The sequence below is a fragment of the Cervus elaphus genome, chromosome 31, assembly GCF_910594005.1.
Source record: "Cervus elaphus chromosome 31, mCerEla1.1, whole genome shotgun sequence".
NCBI lineage: Eukaryota > Metazoa > Chordata > Mammalia > Artiodactyla > Cervidae > Cervus > Cervus elaphus.
Window position 1 is genome coordinate 3,632,323 of NC_057845.1, and position 23,272 is coordinate 3,655,594.

Sequence of the window (23,272 nt, forward strand, 5' to 3'; positions counted from 1 at the left end):
TCTATGCCTTTTTGAAGCTTAACACACTACAGCAACTATACTAAAAAAAAACTGACTAAAATCCTTCATCCTAAAACTCAGTGTCAATAATGACTGGCATGAGTAAAACTGCCACAAACAAAAACAAAAATACACTAAAAGCTGGGACTTGTATCACTGTATTCTTGCCAAATCCTGAAACTGGTAGTATTTCTATGACTACTTTCTCTGACCCTGAAACATTCAAGTTATTTTTTTTAAAAACCTGGATATTATTTAGGAAGAATTACCTAAATTTCAAATAAAATCTAATCAAATAACTAATAAGCAATTATTATTTAAAAGGGCATCTTTAGTGTTTCACTATGAATTAGGTCCTCAACTACACAGAAAACTGTAGCTGGCAGTTATGAGATCCTTCCCCGCTGTCAACAGGGCTCCCCCTGCCACCCAACATCCAGCCACACCCCTGCCATTCTGTTCCAACTTACACACAGGTAAGCCTAGTTCACTGGTCCGAGGGCCATTTCAAGTGTCTCTCTTCTCAATGGCAGTCGTTGGCCATCTCCTCAAGAGGGACAAACACCCAGTGTTTATTTCTGTTTGGAGGGAAGGTGGAGTGGAGTACGCATTGTAGTGGCCACTACAGCAGCTTATTCGTTCGAAGAACAAAGCACTCAGGCACAAACTAAGCCCTTCCTTCTCTGATCACTAGGAAGCAGTGCAAATTGACCACACTGTTCCCACTGTCAAACATGACGCACATCAGACATCTTAAGCCATACTCCGCTCCCTGATGAATGCTTAGGCTGGTCTAACCCCTAACTTCCCTAGAACAGCTAGCGGGTCAGCTAGAGAAAAGATGGTCTGCCCGCAGGAGAGGCGGCAGAGAGAGGGCAAACGCTAGTCAGTTCTCAATGCTTCCTCCCTCCTCAGATCCTCCAAAAGCCACTGCCGGCAGCCCCCATCTCACGGGACACTGTGTCAGTCTGTGGACAGATTTAAGATTTTTCCAATTTAAACAAAAAACATCCAGAAACCAGCACCTAGTGAAGACTGGAAAAGGAAAATTAAAATAGGTCAAATCAGTTTATAGAAAGATGTAAAATACTCAATGCAATGCAGCCAAATTCATATCGAGTCATTTAGATTGTCACAGCCTTGAACTTCAGCCTTTCAGAAGATGAACTGTGCAATTCCTAAAAATGGTCTCAAATAAACTATACAGTATGTTTTGCATATTTTCTCTCACTCTTTTTAATAAGTAAACATTTCTACAACAAAAATATAGTGAACACTATCCAGAGTTCCTTTACTGTTAGAAAGAAGACACATGGAAAAAATTTTTTCTCCAGCTGCTAAAAAGAAGCCTTTTAATTTATGTTTTCATATTTCTAGGACTAAGCTGGTTCACAGTTCAGATAAATCCCTTAAGTGAGAAATGTAGGACAAGGAATAAAGTAGGTATAGTAATGGTAAGTATGTGGGCTGGTTCCCTCATAGTGCATTTTTAAGAAAACAATTATAATGTAAGTAATAGTCATAGAATGTATAAAGAAATAGTCCCCTAGTTATAATGGCCAGTATAATAAATTTAGCCAACTTGAATCAAACACAAGGGTGTCGTGAAACAGAGACACTTCTGCCAACAGGAGAGGGCTTCCTTCTCAGACAACAGGGTTTTATTGGGAGTTCTGCACAAAATTAGAATACAATCTTGGTAAATGAAAGCACTGTTTCATGTACTTGGATGAACTAAATTACAACTGAAGAATTAATCCAGATAGAGAAGCATACATAAATATCTGCTGTTTGAACTAGAAAGAGTCAAATAGGAAAGATCAAATTAACATCAGCTATTAAACTCCTCCAGATAATATAATCAAAACAAATTAGTTATAATGACCAAATCTAACATTTCTCTTCTATTATCTAGGGAGACCATACAATTTATCTTTCAAACTAGGAAGTTATTCTGGGACACTCTGTCCAGAATAGGATGTATGGTCACTCTAAAAAGAAATTCATCTGCCATAAAAACCAAACAAAGAACAAGTAAAACAATTTCTAAAGCCATCAGGGCTCCAAGTCATAATCAAGTCAATGAGGCACGTGGACCGACAAAGAGTAGAACGCAACGACTCTCAAGGTGACCAAACCACAATCTTTTTAGCTTTGGGCTCAAAAAGTACCATCTGAACAGGCAGAACCCAGTACTGACAAAAGTAGGCTTGCCAAGTCTCGTGCATTTTCTGACCCAACGGTTTGATAAGGAGTAAGCACACCTAGGATGTCTGTCATCTTGCCCAGTGCAACAGGCCGGTGTTCAGTAAATGTCACTTCACCATCTACAACTTGCATAGACTGGAAGTGGTGCCATCAGCCTCTTTCAAATTAAACTGCCAACGATACCCCAAGGCATTTTAGGAGCGTCTTGTGCTGTGCTTGCTACGTGCTTAGTTGTTCCGTCGTGTCCAACTCTTGCGACCACATAGACTGTAGCCTGCCAGGCTCCTCTGTCCATGGGATTCTCCAGCCAAGAATACTGGAGTGGCTGTCATTTCCTTCTCCAGTCCAACTTTTTAGGACCCCATAGACTATAGCTCTCCAGGCTGCTCTGTTCACGGAATTTTCTAGGCAAGAATACTGGAGTGGGTTGCCATTCCCTTCTCCATAGGAGCTTCTTAGAAGTTATTTATTGATAAAAAAGAAATAGATAAAATAATGTATTAAATATGCAGTTCTCTCATGAATATTTCGAACTAACTCCCAACCACCTCATCAACTATTAGTGCCTATCTACATCACTTCATTCAAATAAAACTCACTCAAGCAAAACTCAAGGAAAAAAAAAACTCACTAAATTTACATAAAAATCTACTTTTCAGACATATTTTTCACTTTCGTCATCTTGATTCAAAGTCCAATAAAGCCAATTCCACTAGTGGAACAGGCTATTCATGCTTGGTATGTAAATACTCGAAACAGGACCTTCCGTTGCCCAACCCCTGCTTCCCTTAAAAATGCAGAGCTTGGCTATGAGAGCAGTTTATCAGGGACACCAAAACAAAAGCCGAGTGCTTCTAATACAACTTAGATCAATTCTTAGATCAAATTACAAATGGAGCTGGAGACATTGTATGTAGTCATAGAACAGTCCCTAAAACTTTTAAGGAGCCTGCCCTTAAATTTCTTTGGCAAAGTATTTCTACTATACCTACAATCTCACTATTCAAGCTTTTGGAAGTATATAAGAACTGTCTGAAGCCCTGAATTAAACTCAAATGGCTTATTCTGAGGGTTTATATTCTGAGGGTTCCTAGTCACCGTGTCCCAGCACAGGGGCAGGAGGTGAGGCAGAATGAGCAGGGATTAAAGCCCTGCTCTAGCAGACTCGACCAACCAGAACAGCTCTATACTCTAAGCAAAGTACTGCTGGGAGAGGGGTTAGGAGGGATGACTTCCCAGGTAAGTAAATTAATTCTTCAAATAAAATGTTGCTCACCTGGAAAAGTTCATAAACCACCAGACTTATCACTTCATCCATACACAAACACCCCTGAGATGCAGTCATTTTGACTTGCTTCTACCACTGCCCGAGTGTGGCTCACAATGGGTCTGTCTGGTTTTGGTTGTTCTTCTAAAGAAGTCTCGGCTAATGAAGAAGGTCTTTTGGGTATGGGGGCAACTTTAAAACTACCGCTGGTTTCAACCTTTATTGGATGATGCCAGAACATGTGTATGGAGCAAACTCCAATAACCTATTTCTTTCAGAGCAACGAAAACATAAAATAACAAGAGTTGTAGCGCCTATGGTACCATATTATGTAATCCCAATGACTAAACATTGGTGTTAATTTTGAATGGGGAAGAATTCAAGAGGCTCAGTGCGGTTTGCTTGTAAAAGATTGATTATCATGTAAGTTATACATAATGGAGATTAAAAAATAAAAACTTGGCACTAAGTCCTGACACCTTGTAGGTACTGTGCTTAAAGTGCTGTCTGCATTACTTTAATCCTCACAATAATTGTGGGAGAAGTACAATTATTATGATCATATTACACACAAGAAAACTGAAACCAGTGAGGTAGTGTAACACCCCAGGATACAATTATTTGTATTTACATCTGGATTTGTACCCCCATTTGTGTCTAAACTGCTTCTTCCCTTAATCACTACACAATACTATCTTTAATGCAAAGGGCAATTTATTAACAGAAACAATATTAATAAAAGTCATTCAACATCAACATTAAAAAGTTTAAAAATTTTTGAGCTTGCAAACACGTAAGATGTATAAATAACAAATGTTAAACAGAAGGGACTGCAAAAAAATGCACAGGATAAAGTCCAACTAAAGTATCTATGTATGATCATACGTGATGGATACATGTATGAAGAAAATAAAGAGATTAAAACAAAAAGAAGTCCCAGGCACAGGCTTCCTATGTAAGTAAAAACGTGCAGATCAGAAAATTCAGCTAGAAGATCAAGGTTTAACCAGTTTCTCATTCAAGATGAAGGCTTTTGCCTCCATTCTCTTTTTCAGTGTTAGAATTAAAAAATTAAGTCTCAAAGTCTATTCTACACCTGACCTTGTTACCATGGCTATATGTGTCTCAGTCATCCTTCTTTCTTCTGCTAACTTCCGTCCTCTGCTAACTTCCATCTTTAAAACATTAAGATTGAAAGAATTAGCTCGGTGATCTATAGAGATGAGTTCTCATAGTAAAATCTACAGACCACTCTTCTTACTGAATGAACTGTTTGTAACCACCTTTTCCCTGGGAGTATGCATAATTTGGTTCATCACCCTTCAAACTATTCCACTGAATTCCTCATCTCAGAGAACATCAATTCCATCCTCACTATTACTGTTTCAGTCAAAAATTAACAGCCATCCTTGAAGGTCTGGGCTTCCCTTGTGGCTCAGACAGTAAAGAATCCACCTGCAAAAAAAAAAAAAGAAAAAGAATCCACCTGCAATGCTGGTGATCCAGGTTCAATCCCTGAGTTGGGGACATCTCCTGGAGAAGGGAAAGGCTCCCCACTCCAGTATTCTAACCTAGAGAATCCCATGGACTGCATAGACCATGGGGCTGCAAAGAGTCGGACACGACTGAGCCACTTTCACTTGGAAGGCTTGCTCACTTTCCCTCAACCCACACACAATCAATCCATTAGCAAAATCTGCTGGCTTTATCTCAAAAATATACCCACAATCAGAACATCTATAATCTCAACTGCTAGCACCCTGACCTTCTGGCTCAAAGGTCATTTCCCTAACCATCTCCATCTCTCCTTATCCTGATTTATTTTTCCCCCAACAGCACGCAACAACTTCTAACATACTTCAATAAATCTTCGTTGTGTTTACTGTCACCTCATTACCAGAACGTTAAATTCCATGAGGGCAGAGACTCGTCTCTCAGGTTCACAGATGTGGCTGGTCTGTCTAGAACATCATCTTACACACTATATGCTCAAATGTTTGTTAAATGAATCCAATATTAATGAATAAGCACCTTATCAAGAGTGTTAAAATTCCAATTGTCTATACACTCATCAACAATTGGGTTTTAAAGCAGTAACAGAAGGTAGATTAAAAGGCCAAGAAGTAGGTTAAGCATTTCCTCCCTTAGCAAAGTGATTTGCAATCTCAAACAGCGCTGGTTGAGAGTGTGCAGAATGACAAGGCAGATCAGACTAGGCAAGCATGCTGCCCTTTGTTCAGATGAAAACCTCAGTGGGCCATGACCCAGGAGAAACCTGTCTGGAGCGACCATCTCATCTCATCCACCTACCTATGTTCCTTCATGTGCTAGCTCCACTTCACAATGTGTCCCAGATCTCACCTCTGCAACTGCCAACAGCCACCTCACCGTGAGCAGTGGCACATGCTTCGTGTGTTACAGCTGTTTCCATGCTGGTGTGGGCAAGCAGCACCTCCCTCAGCTCCCTCGACACAGGCCCCAGCCTCCTGTTGATGTCAACGCAGGAAGAAATCTTTCCCATCTCTGCCTCTCCACTAACACTTGAAGAGTTCACTAAAAACTTACTTTAATAACTAGCACTTCCCAACTCGAGTGCCAGGCACCATTTTTATACTACATGCACCAGATCATTTAATCCTCACAAAATCCCCCAGAGGTAGGCATGATAACTACTCTAAATTTGAGGACATATTAAAAGAATTACTAAGGAAGTCCAGAACCATCCTCTGTGAAGTAAAGATGAAGAATGTGTCCTTTCACAACACTCCCCAGGAAGATATATGTAAAAAGTAGAAATAAATACATCTCAGAAAAATAAAATCTGCCAATCAATTCAGGGGAAATGATGCAATCTGAGAATCATCTTCTGTAATCCCTAATGAAATAATGTTCTGAGGCAATGATTATGCTTGATGCTAGAAGGTGAAAACATTTGATGGGGACTTCAGAATGGATGAATGAAGTTGACAACAGCTGCCTCATGACATCAAGTAAATACAACCTGTCGACTCTGCTTCGATTCAGGTTCAAGCAAGTCAACTGTAGAGACACATCTAAGACAATTTAGGACATTTGAATATGGGTATCAGATGTTAAGGAATTATGGTTAAGTGGCATAAAGGCACTGTTTTTTTGTTTGTTTTTTTTTTAAGCCCTTACCTTTCAGATATATACTAAATATTTACAGGTGAATTTTTCTGTCTGCATTTGCTTTAAAGGACTCCAGCAAAAACTGATTTAGTATGTGCATGCACACACATGCACATGTGTGTGACCTGCTCAGTTGCGTCCAACTCTTTGTAACCCCAACTGATTCAGAATTATCAATAAATGCTAAATCTGGTGGAAGACTGCTGGAGAAAAGAATATTCAGTCTCAAGTTTGTCACTCCATAAATCACTTAATAATTTCTAAAGGAAAAAAAGTACATTAATAATGGAACAATCTGGTGGATATCACCTTAACCAAATGACTATGTGACATCCCCAACAATGGGACAAACTGACCTGTCTCCTCGTATAACACATTGATATCCCTGTGTAATATTCCTGCCAGCAACGTTTAACCTATCTCTAATCATGAGAAAGCAACTAGACAAATTCCAATCTAGGGACTCTCCAGACTAGAGGGCCTGGGCTCTTCAAAGTGACACTGTCTTTAATGACAAAGAACGGTTCAAGATCTGTTCAAGATCAAGGAGACTAAGTAACAACCAAATGCATGAACCTTGATTGAATATTGAATTAAAGAACTAACGGCTAACACTGGAATAAGGTAAACTTGAACACAAACTGAACATTCTGCAATTGTATTGTAGTAATGTCAAACTTGTAATGGTCATGATATGGTTAGAAAGTCCTTATTCCTAAGAAAGGCAGATCAACAATACCAGCAACAGATGGTACAGATAAAGAGCCAATAGGGCAAATTTTAATCACCAGTGATCTATGGGAAAAGCATACAAGTGTTAACTTAATGGTTCTTATAACTCTTCTAAAGGTGTAAAATTTTCAGGAAAAAAAAATATAAAAGTACTCCAGCAAAAAATAAACGAATAAAGGGAAGGGGTGGTGGAGATAAAGCAAGAGTGGTAAACATTGATAACTGTTGAAGCTGGGTGATAGGTACAATACAGAGATTCGTTAAACGAGTTACTTCTGTGTATGCTCAAGCCCATGTCTTTAATTCTCACTTCTACAAAACAGAAAAAAACATGTAGTTCAAGCCAACATCATCAAGACGGATTACTAATCAAGGTAGATTACTAGGTAAAAGTCCTGTGGGAAAAAAGTAAGCATTAAACAACCATCATATACAGTCAATTCTTTCGGGAAGGCTTGGCGACAACCTATAAAATAGAAGCCTGCTAGATTGAATGCATGTTAATATAATCACTCCAACACGTCTGCACTCATCTCTGCTCTTCTGCCCACAGCTAGTGGCCAAGGCTCGCTCCCTCGCTGAAGTCTCAGTCTTGCCCGAGCACTGTAACAAAAATATATTAGGCCACATTTTGTCCCTTTATCCTGATGTTTCTCTTCACAGCATCTGCTAAGTCTGTCTCCCTCATTAGAATGTAAGCCCCAGGAAAGCTGGAACTTTGTCCTATAGTCTACAACACATAATAGTGGTAGACACTCAAAATAGATGTGAAACACTTCCTTCGGTCTAAAGCGACTTTTTCGCTCTAATACTATTACAGTGGATGCAGTGATCAAAAGTTTAGCTTCTAGCTTTGAGACTGCCTTTAGGATCCTAACTTGGCACCTTACTGAGCTGTGTGGTCCCGGGTACCTTTCTGCTTCAGTGTTTTCATGTGTAAAATGGAGAATACACACACACACACAATACACACAACTTGCTTAAACCAGCCACTGAGGATGAGGTATTACAAGCCATAAGTTTTATAGATGTAGGACACCCAACCACGTCAACTTGTGATGGTTTACCTTCATGTTTTCCGTTCATATCTTACTTGGTTCCAATTTTATGTTCCTAGAAAAACTGTTCCTAGAAGAAGAGAAGCCAAGAAGTTTCTCATTTTTCCATGAGACTGAGGCCAGAAAATGTAAACACAAGAGTCTTCCTGGTAAACCAGATTCTAACTCCCAGAAGGCCAAGTCATAAAACAGAAGATCCTGAAATTGGGATGACTCCTCAGGCAGATGCTTTTGGTTAGAAAACTTTTAAATCTTCTAATCTTCTCAAAGGTTTGGGGAATACAGGGTTTTCAAGAACTAAACAACAGGACCATAAACAGGGTAACAGTTTTTGGAAGGAATGGTCGAGTTTATGCCCTGAACAGAACCGAAGAAGTGAACATAAAACTGAGGCATGGTTTTACAGATTACAAATGCAGCTGATTTTTCTCTTACATTTCAAAGATAGAACAAGTAAAATACAGAGAAATAAGATCAGAAATGCTTTCCTTGGATGTCAGAAGGCAGGAGATCTTGAAATTGTAAGCAGCTTCCAATTATTTCATCCAAATCAGATAAAATATTTAATAAAGGAAAGGGTATTAGGAGAAATTTCTTCACTTTAATCTTCTTAAACTGGATTTGCACAAACTCTTGGTCCTCAGTCTATACATAAGAATGGCATCCCTGAAACCAATCAGGCTACTAGAGTCTCGTGAACTAAAGATCATCCCTGATGGAAACTCAGCATTCTAAGTTTTCAAGATCGTAAACGTTACAAAACTGCGCTCTCATGTCACTGCCAACAAAACAGAAAACAAGCAGTATACTAGCACAAAAGAATGAGAATCAAAGCCACCTACTACTGGGTTATATATTTACCTTGGTTGAAGCCAACTTTCTTAAAAGGACACTGAAGTACACCTTTCCTCTAATACATGCTTGACAAAGATCCTACCTCCAGACTTAACTGACCACCACCCAGCCAAGGTGTCCCTGTACTGAACTACTTCCACAGCAACCTGGCTGTTAGAGCTGCCCTCGGGCTTCTACACCTGACAAAAATCAAAGCATTTTAATAGCCAAGGAGACACTTTAAACATCGAAGTCTAAACAAAGACAAAACCAGGAATTTTTAATTTTTTTGGCTGCACCACGGGGCTTGTAGGATCTTCGTTCCCTGGCCAGACATCAAACCTGCGCACACAGCAGTGATAGCTCGGAGTCCTAACAACTGGACTGCCAGGGAATTCAAAACCAGGAATTCTTGAAGCTAGGGCAGAAACAGGCAAATGCCAGTTTATGAGCATTGAGTGCTTCAGATGGAGGTTTTAAGAAGTCTCTGCTTTCACTTGCAATTCCATTTTTAAGCTCTCATCCATGTCAATCTCTACTGAAATGTTCCCAAAGTGGGTAGGGATTCCCTTAACTAGGGCACTGTAATCATAATAAAAATGATAGGGGAGATGAGTGGGAACAAGTCAATTGTACCCTGGACTTGAAAGGTAGGGAAGAACAAACTGGACCTGAGTTTATTTGCAATCTGCTATTGAGTACCTGGAGTGGGAGTGGGGAAGTAACAAAGACAAAAAGGGAAAGTCAGTCAGGGTAATGATTTGGCTTCCGTTCTATGGAAACATGAAGCCTGGCCAAAAATTGTAATGCCACATCATCCCCTTGTTCTACACTCTGACTAGAGAAACACCTAATTTTTTTTCATAGTAATACTATATTCCAAGGATCATGTAAGCTAACGTGAATTACCCTGATATACCCTGAGGGAAAATGTCATCTTCTAGATAAAGCAAACTCTTTCAAGAAGCAGTATTTCAAACCTGTAGGACTTCAGTACAGCAGATGTAAACCAAACTGTACTAAGGAATCCTTAAAATAAGCAATCACCCAGACATCTAAAGAGAAAGTGAACTACAAATACCAATTTCTGACAGTTCACACTAAGTCATACCTCAGTCTTTGTGCGACTCTTTGAAGTCTGTATGTACACTTGGCCTAAATGGGCATACATAATCCACTAGTCCAAAACTAGATATAAACTGATACTTCTTTTAAAGACCTGGATGTGTTTGCCATTTACTATTAGTCCTATTGTAAATCAATGGTCAATTAACTAGATGGGTTCTGTCAATGTGAGCGGCAATTTCTGTAACCTAAATGCTGAAAGAGGTCCAAAGGCAATTAAGGATGTCTTTAAAGAACATCTAAAACCCATTATCTAAATCAGAAATTACACGATGTTAGCCAAATCTGACCAACAGATACATTGCCTTAGATCCACAGTGCTTTAATATTTTTGTTGCAAACATCTAAAAATGTAACAAAGACAAAAGGAACCCCAAAAAATCAACTTCCTGTAACATCTGGAGTTTTGGCTAAGAATAGGATAAAGACAAGGTGGCAAAACCAGGCCCGCACTCCCCATGGCAATAATACACTGTAGTGGTAAGCACCAGCACCAGCATGAGCGAGCACGCGCGTGCACACACACACACACCTGTAGCAGCTCTACCATTTTGCCACAGGCCCACTAACCCTTTTCAGTCTTTGAATTACATTACAAAGTGGGACAAAATAATCTAAGGCTAATTCATACTTACCAGTTTTAAAACACCGAAGTCAAAAGAATTCAACACATAACCTTTCTATTCCTTAGACAACTTTGTTAAACAGTTTTCACATTAACTCACAAACATATTTACTTCACACTGCCATCTCCAAACACAATGAAAATGATTTTAAAATTACCAGTGTTACTATTCAATCTTCTTAGTCACATTCTTATTTCTTCATCCACTCACACACACACATTTCTCAATCTGCTTCATAAGTGCCTGATATTCTGTATCATCCAATATCTCATTATGGAGCTTCAGAGTAAAATAATCGGGTACAAAAAAAAGTCACAAATTAAGTCTGAAACAAAGTTGGACTTCAGAAGCTGACAGTTAAATATACATCAAAATAAAATGTGCATTCTCTTGTAAATTGGTCTTGCAGATTTGGATCATAGGTCCCTCTGGCTTACAAGATAATTATTTAAAATTCAATCATGTTAATGATATATGTACATTCCAGCAATATATGCTACAATGCCAAATACTGTTTTATTTTAATTCCTTTATAAAAATAAAATCTGTACCAATAGGAATGGAAAAAAACTCTTAAAAAATCAAGTATTAAATGGAAAGGTGTAGTCTTATAATACATTGCTCCATCAAAAATTATAAGTTAAAAAAAATAAATGAACAGAAAAATACTAACCGAAGGTATCACACAGCAACAGAAATCGATTAGGCTATGATCCACCTGCTCCATGTGTCAATTTTACTGAAACAGGGTCATCCCTGAAGTTTCAGCAGCAATTCGGCAAACAGCAATCAAAATTTACTTGAAGATTAAAATACTAAGCTTTCCCCTCACCTGCCTCAAATCACTTTGACACTTACAAGCCTATCCAAAGTAATTCTTTTCTTTAGATTTTCTTCACTTTCTCCAACCTTCTCCTCACTTAAAAAAGACATAAGTCTAACTGAATACTAGTTCTACAAGGTCAGATGAGAGACAGAGATGAACACAAAGTCCAGCTTCAAAATAGTTTAGTTCTTGATGAGGAATCCCAGTGCACTCAGCCTGGCAAAGACCAGCAGCTGCTGAATCAACGTTGCACATCTGTCTGACAGGTCGTTCCAAGCGGTGGAGTTCATTCACTGGACCCCCTCACATACATTCTACATTTCACGGATGCAAAAGCTCAACCTTACTTAATTAGCATACAAGCTATTAGAAAGTATGGCTCATGTTCACTTCAAAAACTTTCATGTTCATTTCAAAAACTTCTGAGCAAGTGCTACATTCCAGGTTTGACTCAAGTCTTGGATTCTGGTAGCTTACACATTAACAAAATTTACCTTTTGGAGTCTCTTCATTAATAAAGCGGGAATAATGGAAAATTACACAATAAAGTTTAATACCCTGCCTGAGCGCACAAAGGTACCTTAATGACATACTGAACACCTACTACCTCCAAGGTTATGTTACCAATTTATCTTCAAAGACCCTCCAATTGACAGATCACTCCCATTTCACAGACAGGAGTGAGGATCCAAGAGGGTTACTATTCCTTGTAGCTAGGTGCCAGGAACCAAACCCAGGTTCACTGTCTCTAAAGCTCTTTCTGCTGCCCCAGAGTCAGTTCTTTGTTTATTCCAAAATAACACAACCAGGACCTTCATTTCGGATCTTTTGCTCTTCTATTCATTGAGAAAACAAAAACTGGAGCACTTACTGAAGCAGAAGCATCTGTATCCAAAACAATCATACACAGAAGTATTAAGTAAAAAGGGGGTTAAAGCTACAATAGGAAATTTAAAAAAAATCATACATACCTTAAACATTTTACCTACATGTAATATATAAATGTATTTCCCAATCTGAGTATGGGGTCAAGCACTTGGCAGAACAGGACTGATGACGTAGAGCTCCTTGCTGACCGAAGTTCCTTCTGCTTGATCTAAACTGTTATCTATAAATCCATCATCTACCATCTCCATTCCAGTTTCACCAAAGTGCAAAGCTTTAAGGAGTCCTTGTATGGCAGTCTACATACAGAATCATCCTGGACTATTGTTATCTTCTTTCCAAAACTTTATGACAACTATACCTGATTCTACAGTCATTATTTTAGGGACTCACCTTCAGCATGTTTTTTTCCAAAGAATCCAACTTGGTTTTCAGGAGAGAAAAAAAAAAGTTTGCACTCATTTCATCAGTTTACATATTTAAACTATTATATTATAAAAGCAAGATTACCTGCCGTGAAACAGTCGTGGAAACCAACACAACTTCTGGTAAGCATACAACTCCCTCAATGCAATGTGTACTGATCTAAAAGCAACTTACTAGCACCAGAGGTCAGCATGCTGTCTCATAGTCAAGAACTGCTTTAGACTGATGAGAACAGGAATCCCCAAGGAAGCTAAATAAGCATCAACCTTGTGGGTAAAGCAGAGCAGACCTGAAACAGACCTGTCCCTCAAGCACATGTAACCTACCAAAGCAGATATGAAACATTCACCAATAAACTGTAACACTAACGAGAAAGCTGTCCACGGGATAAGACACAGAAACACACCATGCAAGTTCAAAGGAAAGATTACAATTCAAAACAGGGCAGGTCCCCAGTATTTGTTTCATATACCAAAAGAGTCAAAATGAACTTGAGGCATGTTTTCTTGGAGATGATCATTCCAAGAAAAGCAGTATCACACAGGCACCAAAGGAAATAGAAGGGAATGATATTTATAGGGATATACAGCAATTTTCTTTACTCAGTACTGTACAAAAATGGAGAATGAAAGAAATTAAAAGATGAGGTTAAAAAAAAAAAAGATGAGTCGTATCACAGGTGGCGTTGAATGCCAGACTTCATTCCAAGTATCTCTGAGAAAGAGCACATATCTGAATGTGCTGTAATTTGGCAATGGTGTTGACACAGTCAACTGACATGGGGAGGTGATGAAGTAATCAAAAAGGCATCACTATACAATGGTTTGTATTATTTCCCTAAAAATGCATCCCAGTTTAATTCTTTAAAAGTATTTCAAAAACTTGTATTTTTGCACCCCAGAAAACATATTTAATAGGCATTGATTACCCTCCCCTCAGCAGTACGTTAGAGAGATCAACTAAGAAAGTGCAAGAACCCAAGCGAGGAACCTAAGTAGCTCAGCTAGGGCAGAGAAGAGACTATATGGGAATGAGACTGCGGGAACCAAGAGTCGGACTGGTTTAGCCCCGTGTGACAGAAAACAGGAGCCACAAACAGCAACAACTCGGGCGAGTCTGGGGGTAGGCAACTCACCGAGTTTGAACCAAACCGAGTTAGCAGTGTCATGGGAACATCCAGGAGGCTATAACCAGCACAGAAAAGCACAAAATGCCAGAGTTCTCGGCTTGCTACCAAAGAAAGGCAAACCATACGAAGGCAAAGGTACAGTATAGAAAAAGGAGGGAAAGGAAGGAATCAAAGCAGAAATCTCAGGATATAACACTGTAAGAAGTTAAGATAAATGGTGAACCTAGGAAATTATGTCTGTTTCCTCTAAATCAGGGGTCAGCAAGCTTTTTTTTTTTTTTTGGTAAAGGACCAGATAATAAATATAAACAAATGAATAGGGTTATGTTCCAACACACCTGTATTTATGGACTCTGATATTTGAATTTCATATAACTTCCATAAAATCTTCTTTTAATTTGTTCCCAACTATTTAAAAATGTAAAATCCTTCCTTAATCTCACAGGCCACACAAATGCAGGCAACAGGTCGGATTTGGCCTGTGAGCCATACAGTTCGCCAACTGCTATTTGGAGCACAACAAGGATAACAGGACTGGATTAACTGTCTTTTTCCAAACTTCTGATGGTAGTTTTTCCTTGAGATAAATTGGTAACTTACCAGACAGTCATTAAATGTTAATGACTTCTTTAAATCTGACTAATTCCTTCAATTTGATTCCCCTAAGAAAAGATTAACTACCTGTGTTGGCAACAATCCCTGTTGGTTTAGAATTGCCTTCCACTAAAAAGATGCATTCCTCATGATGAACAGATAAGTCCTACCTGTACTACAAATACAATGAGGGTACTAGATGAAAAACATTACTCTAGAATTTCTTCATTGCTTTCAAACTTAAGTTTTCCTTGGAGTGATTTTATAATCTAAAGGTTGAGAAGATTCAGTGGTAGTCTCCATGTGAAAACATCTAGATTTTGAAAGGCAATCAACATCTTCATTGAATTTGCAAGTCACAAAGGAAACAAAAAAAGGTTAGTGCAGAAAGTCAAACTTGTGACCAACAGTCTTCACACATACAAACCACATCTGGTGAAGGATTCCTTAGCCCCCAGCCACTCCTTGTACCTTAGCTGTAGCTCAAGGGCAAAACACAAAGGGTGGTTACTGAAGATAAAGATACAAGCTAAGCTGTTAAGGGCAGGCTCGGAGAAGTGGAAAAAAAAAGACCAAACAGTCATCTGACAACTAGAACAAGGATGTTTCCATTTGAACTTCTGTCTGCCACCACCTGACAGCAAAAATACCACTAGTTCCTAGTTATCAAATATTGCCAAGCTAGCCAAGCTACAATGACCTAAGGTTGGCCAGTCTCATACTGAGTTCCCAGCTAGACCCTACGCCTCCAGAAAGTATCTAAAATGCTAACAGTTTGGAGAAACTACTTTCACAAAACGCTAAACTTGGGATACACCTCTAGAACACACTTTTGCCAGGTCTTCTAATCAAAAATGCTTGACTGAAGAAAAATATGAGAAACTCTTCCCTGCATTATCAGAAAACCTATTGCTTTGTACAATTATAGAAACTAGAATATAACTACACTTCTATTTCTAAATGTAAAAACCCCAAGTCATAAACTCAGCACATCATAAAACTCTTTACTTGCAAAGAACTATTTCAATGGGCTAGCCTTAAAATTTTAAATATAATCTTGCAACAAAATTAAATATGAAAGATATTGAACATAAAATAACTTGTGAAATCTGTTTTAATTAAAAAGATTTTCAAAGCAGCCATCTGCTTTTACTTCTATTCGAAAAATATACGAGAATATATAAATGCTATTTTATTGTACACACCTATATTTACTTAGAATTAAACTAAGAATTAGAACTAAACTAATTATTTAAACCATTAACCTTTAATTCTTCATGGAAAAATTCCTGAGTAGCAATGAGAAGACTTCAGGAAAAAATATTTTCCCAGGGCTTTTACAACTCTAAATATGCCAACTGGTTATCATCCTTTGGGCAAATGTGATAATACATGTTACGTGTTCCTAAACTAAGTAACCAAAAAATATAAATGTTCTGCATAGATCTCTTTTTAACCTCAAAATTCCTCTTCCGGAGCCTACCCCAAACGTACAAATATTTTCTAAAAGTTCAGCTTTTCAACATAGTACATGGCTTTAAGTTAAAAAATTGTCAATTCATTCTTTTACCTAGCTTAAATGAAGCGCCCATCTTTTATATCAAATTGCAAAGTGAACTCAACAGACATAAGCAATTTCTCAAACTCTCAAGAGAAGGGACCTCAGAAATCAGAGTCCTATCTCACCCACCAAAGTCATGACCTCTCCTCTCCTCTATCTACCTAAACTTCTCACAGCAAGAGGTCAGCAGGGACGTGGAGAGAAAACTCACCATCTCACAGGCAATTTGTTAATTTTTCAGTTGTTGGAAAATGTCTTCCATAGGCTGGACTGAGACTGCCTGCAGTGTGTGGTCTTTCCTCTGCAGCTGTGTCCTTCCACACTACAGCCTTGAATACTGTGTTTGCAAGAAGTGAATGTAACTCTCACAATGCTAAATCTATGATAAGCTTCTCAAAACCTTTTTGTTCTGGAGACTCTTCTACATAATGGTCTAAGACTGGTCTAAGCATCCACCTTCTCAAATGGCTTTAATCATGACCTTTAAAAGTCTAGTTTCACAACATCCATGACTTTACTGCATCAATTTTCAGAATTAAAGTTATCTACTTTTCGCATCAGACTGGTAAAAAAGAGGGGAAATATGGAAATAAGTCAACTTTATATATACATGTTTAATACAACTCAAGCTAAATGGTACATGCAAGTAAATTTCTTCTTGGGAGGTCTGGCATCTACATTCCTAAGGGCACAGACTTCCAAGTGCAAAAAAAGCAGACTCACAGTGACTCCCAACTGCAAACGAGAAAAAGCACTGAAACGTCTAAGTGACTAACACACAATTGAATATAGTTCAATAAGGAATCATTCTACATACTACACTCTGAAATCTTCCAATGGGGACTCCTGTAGAGACTGCTACAATGTAGTGGGGCTCCAACACAAGAAATGCTATGAAAGCCTCAACACAGTATCTGCACCTTAAATTCGACACCTCTTCTATGCTCAATTTTAAGGACTCTGAGCTAGGGAGTCAAAGGAAATGCAAGAGTTGGACAGGGAAAAGTAATACACCCCAAAGAGAGGAGGAATGCTCTTCAGGCCTATGGTGGTGGTTTAGTCACTAAGTCACATCGGGCTCTTTTGCAACCACATGGACTGTAGCCCACCAGGCTCAAACGCTCTTCAGACCTATAGAGTATCCCCCCCAAAAAAGAAACAAAATCTCTCTGGGAATCTATGAAAAGACTGAAAAAATTAGTCTCAACATCCACATCTGTTTTAAAAATCACCTAGAGTATTCCCTCTATTCCAAAATACATAAATGACTTGAGGGAGGTGGAAATTAAGTCATCAAAAAGGTGCACCATAAGAGGCATACACATTTCCAAATCTAAAAATAGATACGCTACTTAAAATTTGGGAGTTACACACAATGGGCTACCTACAGCAGGACAAAACTGTTGCATATTAGAAAGGAAGTTTTCCTAAAGCTTGTCAAAGCTCACAGTGGCATTTTTCATTCATTTCCCCCCTAAGTATTGATCTTATTTTAGAACTCAATTTCCCCAAATTGAAAGCAAGCAGAACTTAGAAGACAGAAGTTTTGTGTTTGTTACTCGAATTGACAACCTACTCAAAAACACGTTTTATGAATGCAAAAAAAGAGAGGGTTTTTTTTTTACTGTTTAATCTTACTTTATTTAGATCAAGGATCTCTTCAACACAACTTCATCATCATTGTTACAATGTCCTTATTTGTAGCCATGGAGGCCTGCACCTCCAGGCAGGAGTTCACCTTGATTATCTGCAAAGTACCCCCCACACACACTTGCCAGGATTTCAAGAAAAGTTAATTGAATTATTATTTTAAACTGCACTATGTAGCTTATCTGGAGTGAAAAAAATGTGTGTTCCACACCGCAGATGATTGAATAATCTTCACACAAAAAAAGTATATAATAAATACATTTAACTAACATACTAGAAGCTCTGTGAACAAACGCACAGTACTCAGAAGCTATCCTAAAGATAAAAGAGTTCTGAATTTTCATTTCAAAGGTTTATGGAATGAACAAATACTATACACATTGACTCATGATACTTGCTTTCTCCCTAAAACAAGGTGAAACAAAAGAAATTTCAACACATTTCCCAGGTTCTGATACCTCCTAAAACGGGTAAGTTAAAAGGAAGAGTTTTTTCATTGTTCCTATTCTCTTTAAGCACTGTATTTTAGAGGGAAGTGAGCCAAGAAAGCGCTAATACTCAAGAGGCTAAACAATGCAACTTTATCTTCTCCCAAATTCAGGGAGAACAAGCTTGAGGCCACAACAGCATGCCTGACCAGGCTCTCCCGACCTGATCCAGAGACACTGGTGTCTTCCCAGCTCATAGTGTGCAAAGAACTAAAAATTTCCTAATGCTCTGGGATTGGTAGTTTTCCAATAGCCCCAAATTTAAGTACCACCTAACTTTCTAACAGCTCGTTTTCAAAACTGACCCAAAATATACAATGTGCCCAAGTCTCTGGCGCTGTTAAGAAGCTAGCTATGTTCCCAAAGTTCAAACATTAGTATTTTGTTGTTGTTGTTGTCGTCGTTATCTATACCTGCAAGGGAAATGGGGTGGGGGGGGGGGGGGGAAAAAAAAAGCATACACCACACGCTACGTTACCAAATTCACAGAAGGGGGTTTCGGCGACGGCTTGAGGAGCACCTGACCCAGAACAGAGAACGAAGAGCGGCTCCGGGCTGCGGGGTCCCTGTCCTCGGCCGCACCATTCCCTGGAGTGGAACGGACTTGCAGGATCGCTTAGCATCCCTCCAAATCTGAAATCCCCTACCTCAAGAGCAATCAAAAGCAGGGCGGGGGTGGGGGGCCGGGGTGGGGGGAAGCCAAGTTTCTTCCGGAAGGCGCAAAAAAAAAAAGGCCACAACTTGGATGAATGAAAACTGGGCTAAGGGCACCCGGAGCAGGACTGCCTCTGAAGTCACAAAAAGAGAAAATCAAAGATTTTTTTTTTTTTTTTTAAAGTGAGAACCGGTTCTACGCGACCATGGTCCAGACACAACCGCGCGCGCGCGCGCGCACATACACACACACACACACACACACACACACACGCTTTGGAGAAGGTTTTATTGAGCACGGACGGTTCCGGGGCGGCCGGCGGGCGCTACAGTGGAAGGCGGGCGGGCGGGCGGCGGAGGCAGGCTGAGGCGAGTGGGCGGCGGCGGAGCGGGGCCGGCGACGAGGCAGCTTCGCGACGGCGGGCGCGCGGGGGGCCCTGGGCTCCAGGCCTGCGCTGGCGCGTGTCCTCCCCGCGGACCTTCTCACTGGGATCCCGAGGGCCGGCCCGTCCCCCCACCTCCCGTCGCCCGCCCGCCCGCCCGGCGAGGCCGCGTGCGAGACACACACCCTCCCGCGCCGGCACACCCCCGCCTCCCGCGCGCACGCGGCCTCGCCGGGCAGGCGGGGGCCTCCCCCCACTCCACAAGCGCCCCATCAAGCGAGAACGCCCGCTGCCCCAGTCCCCCCACTCCCCCAACCTCCGGCCCCGCGGGGACTGAGGGAAGGGGCGGCGGCGGCGGCCTAGCGGGGAAGGCGGGCTGAGGTGAGGTGAGGTGGGGGGGGGGGGGGCGGTGGGAAGGTCACTCACCCGCTGCATGGCTTTCAGGATCAAAGCCAGCTCGTAGCGGGGCATGCCCGAACGGATGGCGTGCGGCTTCCGCACGGAGCCGGCTCCCAGGACACCGGAGGAGGGCGGGCTGACCCGCGCGGAGAAGCTGACGGGCTTCACTAACTGGGCCGGAAGGCTCCCGGGCGGCGACAGCACGCTCCGGCCGCGCGAGCCCGGGCTTAAAGCCGCTGGCAGCTGCGCAGACGGGGCTGCCACGCCCCCTCGGCGGGCCACACCCCCTACACAGGCGCCAGGCCACGCCCCCTCCTTAAGGCGGCCGCGCCGCGCCCCCATCGAAAAGCCCGGCTCTCGGCGGCGCCCGGGGACCCTCCCTCTCCCCTCCTCCGCCCCCAGCCCCCGGGCCTGGCCGGCGCGACGGAGCGGGGACGCGCCGCGGGTCTCTCCGACCGGGAGCCGCCGGCAGCCGCCGATCGCCCCCCTCCGACCCTGCTGCCGCCGCGCTGGCTACGTACGCTTCTCGAACCAGCTGGAACTTTCCAGGCCTCCCGTCTCGTCCTGGGCGGCGGACGAGCCTGCGCCCCCGTGTGCGCGTGCGCTGCGGTGCGGTGCGGTGCGGTCCCTGCGCGCGCTCGCGCGCCCCGACTGCCGGGCGCGAGGGGCCTGCTCCGCGGTCACACTGCTCCGCGCGGGAATATCTGCGGGACACGGGGGTTCTCTCTCCCCGCACCCCCACCCTCCCCCCGGCCGCTCACCCAGGTTCTGGAACGTTCTGCGGCTTCGATCTGCGCCCCACCACCACCACCTCCCACTCCGCGGGGGGGATACCCGGGTGGGCTGCCCTAGACGACCTTGCCCACAGCTCTCCTTTTTTCCAGCGTGGCTGCCCAGGGGCGGCTTCCCTGGACCCCTTGGACGGGAAAAGTGGGCGCCCGGCGCCGGCAGTGGGGCGGGAGGGCTCCCCTTTTCTCCCCATCCCTCGCGGGCTGCCTGACCTTGGGGCCGGCTCCTGCATAAAAGGGGGATGTGAAGGGCACCTGCTTCCTAGGGGCCGTGATAACCTGTGAGTGACTTGATGCTCATAAACCGCTGAGAACGCTGCCTGGCACAGACTGGCATTTGTTGTTTTGTGCGCATAGCCTGACCCACGTGTTGTTGCTAAGGACAGGCTAATACTCCGGCTCAAACCGATATTCTTTCAATGTTTACTGGGCGTTCACTTAGAGAACCAAGCTGAAAGCTTGGAAGGCCATTTAGTAACCGTCTGGGATTGTGCGTGCCCTGGACGCAGTGAATAACCCTCGCCCCACCCCACCCCACCCCCAAACATGCACACACAGCTCACTGCCCAACAGGCTTGGCTGTGCCGGCCCCGGCACGTGGTGGTGGCGGTGGTGGTTTAGTCGCTAAGTCGTGTCCAGCTCTTGTGACCGCATGGACTGTAGCCTGCCAGGCTCCTCTGTCCGTGGGATTTTCCAGGCAAGGATACTGGAGTGGGTTGCCATTTCCCTTCCCTGCGGATCTGCCAGACCCAGGAAGGGACCCAGGGGTCTCCTGCATCACAGGCGGATTCCTGCGTTGCAGGCGGATACTTTACCAACTGAGGCAGGAGTTGGACTCGATGCCTCTTTCTCAAGCCTCGCTCCTGATTCCCCTGCAACTGTTGTCCCTGCCCGTGCTTGCCCCATTAAAAGGGTCTGTAGGCAAGATGTTTGTCAACATTTCACTGCTTTAATAATAGGTAAGGTTTACTGAGCACTTACTGTGTACCAGGGACCACAATGTGGCTTTTTTATGTGTCTTAAAATCTCATAACTGCTGTATGAGGCAAGAACTGTTAGGGTAACCCCTCCTTAGGGATTTAGAAGCAGTCACTCAAGACCAGCCCCAGGTCTGATAGGAATAGGGACCAAGTTTGGAGCCAGACTATATGGAGGCTGAGCTCATACTGTTTTGCAGTAGGTCTACCATGTACTCTGTGTAAACCAAAATTGAGACTCCGTATGCCACCGTATCCAGACACCTTACTGATTCTTATCTCCAACCTCGCATCCACCACGAAAGGTAAGGATGGTTTGAGTACAACCGCTTCTGTGACACCTGAATTTTGACATTTTCTCTGACCTCTCCATCACCTTGTCCTTTCAAAGAAAAACCATGGAGGCAGTAGTACAAATTACCTAGTTAGTGTAATTTCGCCTTTGGTTAAAGAGAATAAGGTAGTGTAAATAAATAAAAAGGAAGTAAGAAATTTCTGAACCTTCAGAAGTGAGTTATGTACAGTTTTCCCAGGATGGTACCTACCTCAGCTGTCCCTCCTGTCACATGTCCCAGTTTAAATGAGGAAATGTGGCATAAAGGACTATGCCAAGACAAAGACCAGGGCAATACCATGAGCTGACTTCAACTTTTAGCATCTCCTCTAGAGTCACCATAATTTCCCCTAATGCCCAGGGTTGCTTGAGAATCTGGTTTCTTCCCCTCCTCCTCCCTCTAACCTGAGAAGTAGCATAAGGAAATTAGCCTGACTGCATAATATTTCAACAGTCAGCACCCTCAACTCTCCCAATCTGGTGACTGCCTGAGGGCTCATGGGTTTCTTCTGAAAAGGAGAAAAAGGAGTTGTACTTGAAATGTTGATTAAAACATGCTTATTGCAGTTGAAACATGTAAATAAGAAAGTATCCTATATTCAGTAGCTGTTTACTGTTCCTTCTTTTTTGGTTGTTAGTAAACTTTCTGCTGTGTGCTCAGTCGCTTCGTCGTGTCTCTTTGCCACCTCATAGACTGTAGCCCACCAGGCTCCTCTGTCGGTGGGATTGTCCAGGCAAGAAATACTGGAGTGGGTTGCCACGTCCTCCTCCAGGGGATTTTCACCACACAGGGATCGAACCTGAGACTCCTGTGTCTCCTGCATTGCAGGCATATTCTTTTACTGCTGAGCCACTGAGAAAGTCCCCATTAATAAATTTTACAACCCTTTAAACAAAATTTTAAACACAGTGGCAGAATACTGGTGGGTTCATTTAAAAATAATAATAAAATCATAGAGAATGCTGCTGCAAATTTAGTGTCTTCCTATGATAACTATAAATGTTACTTCACCAAAAAAGATCTTTTGAATTTTGTACTCTGCATAGACATATAGGGGGCTTCCCATGGTAGCTCAGATGGTAAAGAATCTGCCTGCAATGCAAGGGATCCAGGTTCAGTCCTTGAGTTGGAAAGATGTCCTAGAGAAGGGGATAGCTACCCACTCCAGTATTCTTGC

The 23,272-nt window shown here is 42.1% G+C and overlaps 2 protein-coding genes across 4 annotated transcripts in view; both read right to left on the bottom strand.

The window, feature by feature from the left end:
- MRPS6 (mitochondrial ribosomal protein S6) overlaps positions 1–20,352 on the bottom strand; it is a 63,953-nt gene extending 43,601 nt beyond the window's left edge. The window contains exon 1 of the mRNA XM_043893076.1: positions 20,023–20,352. Coding sequence (XP_043749011.1) covers positions 20,023–20,337 — 315 coding nt within the window. The 5' untranslated portion in view covers positions 20,338–20,352. The remainder of the gene's footprint in view (positions 1–20,022) is intronic.
- SLC5A3 (solute carrier family 5 member 3) overlaps positions 1–20,715 on the bottom strand; it is a 33,707-nt gene extending 12,992 nt beyond the window's left edge. Inside the window, exon 1 of one of the 3 annotated variants that reach the window (XM_043893073.1) lies at positions 20,517–20,715. The gene's annotated coding sequence lies outside the window, so the exon portion shown is untranslated. Of the gene's footprint in view, positions 1–470; positions 6,458–20,022; positions 20,155–20,516 lie in introns of those variants that run through there. The other 2 variants (XM_043893071.1, XM_043893072.1) reach the window with 2 other exon arrangements.
- Between the last annotated feature and the right edge of the window lie 2,557 nt (positions 20,716–23,272).